The sequence below is a fragment of the Lepus europaeus genome, chromosome 17, assembly GCF_033115175.1.
Source record: "Lepus europaeus isolate LE1 chromosome 17, mLepTim1.pri, whole genome shotgun sequence".
Taxonomy (NCBI): Eukaryota; Metazoa; Chordata; class Mammalia; order Lagomorpha; family Leporidae; genus Lepus; species Lepus europaeus.
In genome coordinates this window covers 62,569,752-62,580,754 of record NC_084843.1, presented here as the reverse complement: position 1 = coordinate 62,580,754, position 11,003 = coordinate 62,569,752, and the positions used below count along the sequence as shown (strand labels likewise).

General features: G+C 44.6%; 1 protein-coding gene across 7 annotated transcripts in view; it reads left to right on the top strand.

Annotated features, from left to right (window-relative positions):
• Positions 1–4,222: 4,222 nt before the first annotated feature.
• Positions 4,223–11,003, top strand: part of CFAP70 (cilia and flagella associated protein 70) — an 89,505-nt gene continuing 82,724 nt past the window's right edge. For 6 of the 7 annotated variants that reach the window (XM_062214700.1, XM_062214703.1, XM_062214704.1 and 3 more), the window contains exons 1-3: positions 4,223–4,280; positions 8,162–8,264; positions 9,006–9,192. In XM_062214700.1, the coding sequence (XP_062070684.1) occupies positions 8,202–8,264; positions 9,006–9,192 (250 nt within the window). In that variant the 5' untranslated portion in view covers positions 4,223–4,280; positions 8,162–8,201. Of the gene's footprint in view, positions 4,281–4,558; positions 4,636–8,161; positions 8,265–9,005; positions 9,193–11,003 lie in introns of those variants that run through there. The other variant, XM_062214699.1, reaches the window with a different exon arrangement.

Genomic DNA, 11,003 nt, shown 5'->3' with positions numbered 1-11,003 from the left:
GTCTCATGATGATTTTTCTGTTACCCTCCTTTTTCCATTTTAGGTGTCAGCTACCATTTTGATTAAACAAACCATGATATCTTATTTAAATTGGCATTCATATAAACCTTTGAAATTTTAATTTTGCTAATTTATAAATTTTCCTCAATGAGTGTACCAATTTACATGCCCACCAACAATACAGGGGTTCTCTTTACATCCTTTCCAACACTTGTTTTGTTTCATCTTTTTGGCAACAGCCAATCTAACAGATGTGAGAGTTATCTTGTGGTTCTGATTTGCATTTCTCTGGTGATCAGTGATTTTGAGCTCCTTTTCATATATCTGTAACAATTTGTATGTTTTTTTTGGGGGGGGGAATGTGTTGTCCTTTGCCATTTTTTTAAACTGAGTTATTTTTGTTTTGCAATTTAGTTGTATGAGTTCCTAATATATTTTGGGTATTAATATATTTCTAATGTATTTGGATATTATCAGATATATGATTTGCAAGTATTTTCTTCCATTATGCAAGGTGCCTTTTCATTTTGTTGTTAGCTGTACAGAAGCTTTTTTTTTTTTTTTTTGACAGGCAGATTGGACAGTGAGAGAGACAGAGAGAAAGGTCTTCCTTTTGCCGTTGGTTCACCCTCCAATGGCTGCCGCGGCTGGCGCGCTGCTGCCGGCACACCGCGCTGATCCGATGGCAGGAGCCAGGTGCTTCTCCTGGTCTCCCATGGGGTGCAGGGCCCAAGCACTTGGGCCATCCTCCACTGCACTCCCTGGCCACAGCAGGGAGCTGGCCTGGAAGAGGGGCAACCGGGACTAGAACCCGGTGTGCCGGCGCCGTAGGCGGAGGATTAGCCTATTGAGCCGCGGTGCCGGCCCTGTACAGAAGCTTTTTCATTTGTTTTACTTTTGTCACCTATAATTTTGATGTAATTTAAGAAATCATCAAGACCAATATCAAGGACTATATTCCTCCATTATTCTAGGAGTTTATTTTGGTCTTACACTTAAATCTTTCATCCATTTTGAGTTGATTTTTGTATATGATGTGAGTGTAATTTGCTTTTGCATAATGCTGCCTACTTTTATGTCTACTAAAACCGTGAAGATCTTCATTGGCCCTCGATTTACAAAAAAAAAACAACACTTGAGACTTTAAAAGTAGTTGCAATTTAATTATGATTCAAGAAAGTGAGGTTTAACACAAATTAGATAAATTTTAAGTGAGTTTTACTATTCCTAGGAAAGATGTTCTTTGGAGAAGCAGTTCAGCATCTCAGCAGGACAGTAGGATGACTTCAGAATCCCAGTCCTGAGCAATTGCTTACTATGCCAAGTATTGCACTAAGTATTGGAGAAAATGCAAAAGATTGTAATGTAGTGGGAATTCTAAACAGAAATAAGAACACAAAAATTTTAACATTAGATTATAAGTCCTGCTGAGGATGAGGATCCTATCTGTTTTGTTCTAACACCAAACTCCCTAGCACAAAGTCAATAATACATATTTTGTGAATGATTGCACTAGAGGGGAAGAGTAGTAAATTTCAACTATCAAACTCTGTGTGTGTGTGTAAGTACTAAGAGAGATATAAGATGATTTAAAATACTACCATGCTCTTAGGGAGACAGGCTTTTATACAATTATGGTACAAGGCAAACACAATATATGTAGAAGACGACAATGGGTCTATTCTCCCCCAAATTTAGTCTTACATGTAGGTGACTTAATTATGATCTCAGTACTGTTGTATTTTGTTTTCCATACACAAGTGAATGTTTTAAATCAGTCAAAAAGTTATTTGAACATCTTTCCTGATAAGGACTACAGGAATTTCGATCAGTGGCCACTGCAGAGCACTCCAGGGGAATAAAAGAACTGCACTACATGGTTCCTGCTTCCAGTCACCTGCAAGTCTAATAGGAATTAATTATGTTTAAGGAAGTACCTCACACCTATTAATCCTTACTTGCCTTAAGATCTCAAAACAAGGCTGGCGCCGCGGCTCACTAGGCTAATCCTCCGCCTTGCGGCGCCGGCACACCGAGTTCTAGTCCCGGTCGGGGCACCGATCCTGTCCCGGTTGCCCCTCTTCCAGGCCAGCTCCCTGCTGTGGCCAGGGAGTGCAGTGGAGGATGGCCCAAGTGCTTGGGCCCTGCACCCCATGGGAGACCAGGAGAAGCACCTGGCTCCTGCCATCAGATCAGCGCGGTGCACCGGCTGCAGCACGCTACTGCGGCGGCCATTGGAGGGTGAACCAACGGCAAAAGGAAGACCTTTCTCTCTGTCTCTCTCTGTCACTGTCCACTCTGCCTGTCAAAAAAAAAAAAAAAAATCTCAAAACAAAATACCACGTGGACCAACAGCATGAGTGATGTCTAGAACAGCTCCCTGTCAATAACTTCACCCTAACCTATCTTGTAATGTAAAGCAAGTATGTCATGAATAAGTGGGGTGGCTTTCTGACTGCAAATTCATTCATAACTTTTACTTGGGAAAAAAAATCGATTCCTTACTCAACAGTGCCATCATTTTATGCAAGTAGATAAGGGGATCAAGAGAGCAAACTGCAAATATGATGTCTTATCACACCTAACCACTGCAGTAATGTTTACCTCTAAAACGGACAATAACCAATATAACATCAAACAGCCTTCCATGTTAGCAAATATTACCACCCTAGTCCACGGAACCTACTAACATTCGATCCACTATTCCAGCAACATCTTTATTCTTTCTGGACCTCAAAGCGACAAAGGAATACTGCATTTGGTTGTCATGTATCTTCAAACTCCTTTAATCTGGAACAGTTTACTGATTTCCATGTCTTTGACAATTAAAGAGTACAGGCCTTAATATTCTCTAAGAGTCTGCAGCCTGGGTCCTCTGATAGTAGGAATACCATAAAAATGATGTTTTCTCATTGCCTCTCACTAGGATATACACACACAGATTCTCCCAACAAGGCTAATGGTGTTAACCATACTCACCAGATCACATTGTTTACTATTTTCCCTTTTATTACTGATTCGCATTCGATGGGGAAATATTCTAAAATCACACCAACATCTTATTCCTCACCAGACCTCCACCCACCAGCCTTATTACCCACTGAAGACTTGCCTGAATCATCTGCTTCCCCAGTGGTCGCCAAAAGGTCATTCTCTCTTACTCTCAGTTCCTTTACACTCCTGCACTGGCATTCTGGTATAAATATAAACAAATGGTCTTTCTGACCATTTATTTATATCAATGTGGACTTGCATATTCTTGGGCCTTGACTCACTGTTGTCATTATTTCCATGTTCAAATTGTTCTAATTTGGTCAATGGCAACACTTCACACTGCAGCACTTTAAAGTTGTCCATGTTGTGTGTAGGTCATTTCTTTTGGCTGCTTGTGCTAGCCCTGCTGTGAACATACCAATTTATTCACCCGCTCTTATACTGATGAGCCCTAGGGTGGTTTCAGGTTACTGCTACTGCAACGCCTAATGCTCAGCTTCAAATGTATTAAAACTCTGAGCTAACATTTTTTAAAAATAAGATTCATTTTATTTGAAAGGCGGAGTTAGAGAGAGGAGAGACATAGATCTTCCATCCGCTGGTTCACAACAGCCTGAGCTGCGCCGACCCGAAGCCAGGAGCCAGGAGCTTCTTCCGGGTCTCCCACACAGGTGCAGGGGCCCAAGGACTGGGGCCATCTTCTGCTGCTTTCCCAGGTCACAGCAGAGAGCTGGATCGGAAGTGCAGCAGCCAGGACTTGAACCAGTGCCCACATGGGATGTCGACGCTTCAGGCCGGGGATTTATTTAACCCGCTGTGCCACAGCGCCGACCCCGACATCATATGTTTCAAATCCATGTATCAGAACTATTTTGTACTGTCACTAACAGGGTGTGAGTCAAGCTCACTTTTAAAATAGTCTCATCTTCATTTTTCGCTCAAGATTTAATGTCTCCAGATCCGTTTAATACTTTTTTCTTTAAATAAATTTCCTGTTGGTTTTCCTCTCCTGATCATGGAGGAATATTGAAATATGAGAGAAGGTAAAATTGAATGGTGGAAAACTGCACCTCACGGAAAGCAGCGCCAGCGCCCACGCGAGAACGAGTCAGGAAGGCCGTGGCCGGCGCGCCGGCTCCAGGGCGCAGGCGCAGAGACCCACCTAGCGCCCCAACCCCGCTTCCCTTCCCGGGAATGTTATCGCGAGTCTTGGCTGCGGGAAGTAAGTTCTCGCGGGAGTTCGTTGGTTACTATAGATACGAAAAACATTACTGCGGCAGCCGCAGGTAAGACAGTTAACTTCCTCCTCAGAAACCGTGTCTTCTGGCCTCCCACTCCGGACCCTCGTCACCCCCACACGGTGCTCCCTCCGCGAAGATCAGGCTGGCAACTGGTTCAGACCGGAACGCCCCTCGCCCCGCCTGGCGCCCGCTCTCCGTGTCCAGCCCGGGCTCCTCAGGCGCACACCCGCCTGAACCTGCCTTCTGGTTTGGCCTGGCAGCCCGCTCAGTCCTGGCAGCAGACCCAGAGCCTCGCCCCCTGCCTCCAGCCTGGTTCGGACTGGACTGGCTGCTGCCGCAAGCCTCAGAGAGGGGCGACAGGAGCGCCCGCCTCGCCGGCCTGGACCTTAACTTGGAGCAGGTCCGCTGTGTTGCGTTCATTGCCTCTGGCCGACGAGGCCTGGTGCTGGGGCTGCCTTCGCCCTAGTGATGTTACCGGGGGATAGTCGCAACGCGTGCGAAATAGGTCGAACGACGTGTGCTCCATTGTACAGAAGGCAAACCTGAGGCTGGGACAGGTTGGGCATTTGCTCAGGGTCGTGCAGTCATTGCGCAGGCACGCTCTTGCGCACTCCCGGCCCTCATAAACAAGGCAGCTTCTGGTAAAACGCTGCGAGTGAGGTGTGACGTGCACCGGGAGGCACTCCTGGCAGGGCAACATTCGAACTGGATGGGCAGCTTCTCTCACGTAGAGCCGGGCAGGGAGGGGTGGAGGAGGCATACCGCAGCAGCGTCAACGTGGCCCCGTGCTGGGGTCTTCGAAACCCGCTAAGTCAGAACGCGGCCTGGGTGACGGGAGAGGCTGACTGCGCTGCTGGAGCCTAAGGTCTTGAGTGTCTCATTGGTTCGGGGAACGAGACAGTGAGAGCCGATCTGCACTTTGTTACGATGGTTATCGGCCTGCTCAGGCCCCTCCACCCTTTTACAATCTTCGCTCTGCAGCCGCGTCCTTCATTTTAGTCTGTTTTGCTAGTCCTAGGTCACCTCCCCCAGGATTTCCCAGGCATGTACACCCACACATAGCTCAAATCCAGCTAGGGCCCCACTTCAGCACTCCCTTGCTGTATGTATGACTACTCCCAAGGTGACAGACTTCTCAAGCTCTGTTTGCTTTTTCACTAAAATGGAGGTATAAAAGCGTATGAAAGAGCTATCTGTATCCCCGTGTTCATTGCAGCTCGCTTCACAATAGCTAAGATAGGGAATCAACCCAGATGTGCATCAACTGATGACTGGGTAAAGAAATTATTGTGGCCGGTGCCCTGGCTCACTTGACTAATCCTCCGCCTGTGGCGCCGGCACCCCGGGTTCTAGTCGCGGTTGGGTTGCTGGGTACTAGTCCCGGTTGCTCCTCTTCCAGGCCAGCTCTCTGTTGTGGCCCGGGAAGGCAGTGGAGAATGGCCCAAGTGCTTGGGCCCTGCACCCCATGGGAGACCAGGAGAAGCACCTGGCTCCTGCCTTCGGATCAGCGCAGCGTGCCACTTGGGGGGTGAACCAACGGAAAAAGGAAGACCTTTCTCTCTGTCTCTCTCTTACTGTCCAACTCTGCCTGTAAAAAAAAAAAAAAAAAAAAAAAAAAAAAGCTATCATAAGTTTTCCCTGATCTCGGATAACAGAGTACCTAAAATGTAGTATATTGGAGTGAAACGGACATTTTGAGATTCGATGACTGTTTACAGCTTCTGTAAACTGTTTTCTGTTCTGTTGAAGAAGAGTGTTTTTTGCTTTGTACTATTTTTTTTTTAAAGAATTTATTTGAGAGGCAGAGTTACAGACAGAGAGGTAGAGACAGAGAGAAAGGTCTTCCATCTGCTGGTTTACTCCCCAAATGGCTGCAATGGCTGGAGCTGGGCTGATCCGAAGCCAGGAACCAGGAGTTTCTTCTGGGTCTCCCACGTGGGTGCAAGGGTCCAAGCACTTGGGTCATCTGACACTGCTTTCCCAGGCCATAGCAGAAGCTGGATGGGAAGTGGAGCAACCAGGAATCGAACTGGCGCCCATATAGGATGTCCGCACTGCAGATGACAGTTTAACCTGCTGTGCTACAGTGCCCATCCCCGTACTATTTAATGTAGGGTTAACCTTAGGATCATTAAGTTAACTGAAAGTAGATCTTTGTAAAAATTAAGAGTAGGAATAGGATAGAGAAGAGGAGAAGGGTTGGAGCATGGGTGAGGGAGATAGTAGGGTGGGAAATATCACTGTGCTCCTAAATCTGTATTTATGAAATACCTGAAACTCGTATAACTGAAAAAAAAACATATAAAAGTGCATGCACATTCTACAAATACTTAAAAAATATTTTTCAGTGAGAAAATGTGATCCCTTTTAAGTCATTTAAGTGTGTGTGTGTGTGTGTGTGTTTTAAAGGTTTACTTATTTTATTTGAAATTCAGAGTTACACAGAGAGAGGAGAGGCAGTGAGAGAAAGAGAGGTCTTCCATCTGCTGGTTCACTAACTAATTGGCTGCAATGGCCAGAGCTGGGCTGATCCAAAGCCAGGAGCCAGGAGCTTCCTCTGGGTCTTCCCATGTGGATGCAGGGGCCCAAGGACTTGGGCCATCTTCCACTGCTTTCCCAGGCCATAGCTGAGAGCTGGATCGGAAGCGGGGCAGTCAGGTCTCTAACTGGAGCCTATATGGGATGCTGACACTGCAGGTGGCGGCTTTACCCACTATGCCACAGCGCCAGCACCATCACTTAAGTGTTTAGAACATGTAAAACATAAATGATTTAAAACCATCACTGTGGATAACTTTTAAAATGTCTTAACATGAATTGATTATAGTGCACGATGTGTCTATACATACATGTATACAATACATACATATATACAATAAAATTTTTCCTAATCAAAGAAAATTACCTGTGATTACAGTCTATAAAGATTATAAACATTACCTTATAAACATTAAAAGTTTATAAATTCATTTTCATTGACATTTCATAAAAAATAAGTATTCCTAAAAAATAAAATGGATGGGGCCTGTACTGTGGCGTCATGGGTAAAGCTGCTGCCTGCAGTACCGGCATGCCATATGGGCACCGGTTCAGGTCCCGGCTGCTCCGCTTCCGATCCATCTCTCTGCTATGTCCTGGTCTATGTATCTGTCTCTCTTCTCTGCTAGATCTTAAATTGTTTGAGGTTACAGAGATTACATATATGTCTTACATCCTCAGTACCTACCACAGTGCCTAGCGTAATAAACGCTTGTGTAGTGAACAATTCTGACACAAGCAGGATGGATTAGAATAAGAAGAAATTGGAGTTGGACAGACAGGTCACAGTGTAGCAGAAGGCTAGCGAAGGCCTAATTTGTGCAGTGCTGTTGTTAAAAAGATAGAGGACTGGCCGGCGCCGTGGCTCAACAGGCTAATCCTCCACCTAGCGGCGCCGGCACACTGGGTTCTAGTCCCGGTCGGGGTGCCGGATTCTGTCCCGGTTGCCCCTCTTCCAGGCCAGCTCTCTGCTATGGCCCGGGAGTGCAGTGGAGGATGGCCCAAGTCCTTGGGCCCTGCACCCGCATGGGAGACCAGGAGAAGCACCTGGCTCCTGGCTTCGGATCAGCGCCGTGCACCGGCTGCAGCGCACCGGCCGTGGCGGCCATTGGAGGGTGAACCAACGGCAAAAAGGAAGACCTTTCTCTCTCTCACTGTCCACTCTGCCTGTCCAAAAAAAAAAAAATCATTTTAGCACTATCTTGTGGAATTATCCTTACAAGTAGCTCCTTATAACACTGCCTATCCAGCAGCAAAGGTTAGAATGGAGTTAACAAAAAATGCTGAACTCTGGCATTTCTTTGGGTTCTCCCTGGTATTGGTTATGGTGTAATGTGGGTACTTACAAAGCTTTGGTACATGAGGAGTCAGGTTCATTCTCTTTACAGGAATTATAGCAGTCCAGAGGAGCTTTGCCCAGTTGCTGATATGGAGCAGGTGCCAGCAACAGGCAGACTCGTGCAGATCACTGTGACAGATGGATATGATGTGGTAAAGTTGCTTTTGGAAATCTATAAAATCCCTGGTTTGTGAGCATCAGTAGGAGGAATTGTCTACCTCTAGGATTATTGGTTTTCCTCAGTATCTCTTGTTGTTGATCCATAATCAGTCACACTTCTATGTGTCCAAAGTACCTGGAAATTCAAGTGCTAAATATAACAGGGTGAAACAAGGAGAGGATTTAGTTTTCTTGGACAACAGTTCATATGTGATTTCTTTTTTCCCCTTTCTCCTCAGAAGGATCTGTGTTCTATCAATTTCTCTTACGATTAATTTCATTTGATGAATTTAAATAATAAAACAGTAGTATGGCATAACTTAAAAATTAGGAGAATAATGAAACGACAAAATATTCATTATTGTGGAGTTTATAAAGCTCATTCTAGAAGATGAAGTTAATGAGCTCCACTTTGCTTCAAAATGTATATATGTAGTCACATAAAACACTTGAAAATATATACTAAAATGTTAATAGCATTTATTTGTCAGTTATTACATATCATTTATTTTCCTATGTAATTTTCTCAGTTCTTCAAATATGCCACCATCTACTTTAATAATCAGATAAAACACAGTTGTTTTTTTTTTTTAAACTCCAACTTAACGGCATTTGCTTGCCCCTTTTGTGTTCGTGATATGGGTAAATGGATAATGCTATTTAGCCCAAGTCAAGATGAATCATCAGATGTACAGGAAAATTCTAATTTTAAAGTGATATGTTTTTACCAACAGAAAGGCTTTAAAGGGGAAACTCCAGTTACCTTTATTCGTGCAGAATTCAATCAAGTGGTTCTGGGAGATTCTGCAAAAATCACTGTTTCTCCAGAAGGAACTGCAAAATACAACTTCACCAGCAGTTTTGAGTTCAATCCTGAAGGAGGAATCACTTTAGATGACATTGCCCACAAACCCGTGTTCTGTAAGTAACTGTGTTCCTAAAAATGTTAGTTATAAGGAGATTCTAGGGTATATAGTAAACATTGTTAGAATAGTTCAACATAGCTTGCCTCCTTACTCTAGGAGTAGTGCAGTATACTTTGATTCCTACCTGCTTCTATCAGCAGTCACCATTACTTACTAATTTTTTTTTTTAAGATTTACTTATTTATTTGAAAGAGTTACAGAGATAGAGAAGGAGAGGCAGAAAGAGAGAGGTCTTCCATCTGCTGGTTCACTCCCCAGATGGCTACACTGGCTGGAGCTGTGCTGATCTGGAGCCAGGAGCCTCCTCCAGGTCTCCCACACGGGTGCAGGGGCCCAAGCACTTGGGCCATCTTCTACTGCTTTCCCAGGCCATAGCAGAGAGCTGGATCGGAATGGAGCACCCCGGACTCAAACTGGCACCTATATGGGATGCCTGTACTGCAGGCCAAGACTCTAACCCACTGCACCACAGCACCAGCCCCCATACATATTTTTAAAACTTATTTATTTTTTATTTGAAATTCAAATTTAACTGAGCATCATGTATTTTATCTGGCAACTGTACCTGTTCTTTTGTATACTCAGCATAATGTGTAGTCATTATCTATTTTCCTCTCTTGATAGAAGGGGTGCTTTTTTTGTTATGAGAATGAGTTTCCATCCACTGGTTCATTCCCCAATGGCTGCAACAGCTAGGTTTGGGCCAGGCCGAAGTAAAGAGCCAGGAGCTCTCTCTGGATCTCCCATATGGATGGCAGGGAGCCAAGCACTTGGCTCATCTTCTGCTGCTTTCTCAAGTGCATTAGTAGGGAGCTGGATCAGAAGTAGAGCAGCTGGGACTCAAACTGGCACTCATGTGGGATACCAGCGTCACGTGTAGCAGTTTAACTGGCTGCACCACAACACCGACCTCAAAAAGGTGCTTCTTGAAATAAGGGCTGAATTTTATTTATTCCATAGTTTTTAGTGCCTAGAAATATCTGGGACATAACAGGGGCTCAAAAATTTTGTTGAATGCATGAACAGATGGATGGTTTTTGTATCCACATCTTTACAGTTTCCACATGCACAGTATTATCCCTAATGTCATTTGTTCCTGTACTTACATGCTAGTCTGAGACTTTTTTATTTTGTTTTAATTCATATGCTTTATTTATTTATTTATTTTTGTAATTTTCAGTGGCATATCTTCTGTGATAACTGCCCACAGTCAGAGAGATGGGACCTGGGAATCTATATAGTATTTTGGATTCTGTAGTATTCTAATCCCATAACTTTCATTCCACAAGAGTCACTTGCTCTGGGACCAAGTCTTCAGGGCCCTACCCTATATCACCAAATTCACAACTGCCAAGGGAGTTGGCTAGGAAGCAGCTCCTTGGATTAAGAGTCTCAGCTGACTGCTAGGCAATACTGCTCCAGAACAGTGATTCTTAGCTCCATCCTGTCTAGGAATCAGTCACCCATGGAAGGAGGCATCCGGCTCACCCTCTTTCTCTCTCTCCTACTCCTTCTTTCTCTCTGCTCTCTTTTTTGTCTCTGTTCTGTCCTGTCACCCAAAATAAGAGGAAAGGCCTGATTGATTCCATAGCTCACTGGATGGCAAAAGCAGAACTGAAATAGTCTTTTAAACATGCTACTGAAGCCATGAGAAAGAAAGGACAATCTCTTTGTTCCCAGAAGCAAATCAGGAACTGAAACTGGAAATCTTGAACACCTGCCATTGGTATGTATATGGTGTTGATGGTGTAGTGGGAAAGAGAAATATTTGACAACCTGGGTGCTTGGGCTTTAATTCTCCTACAA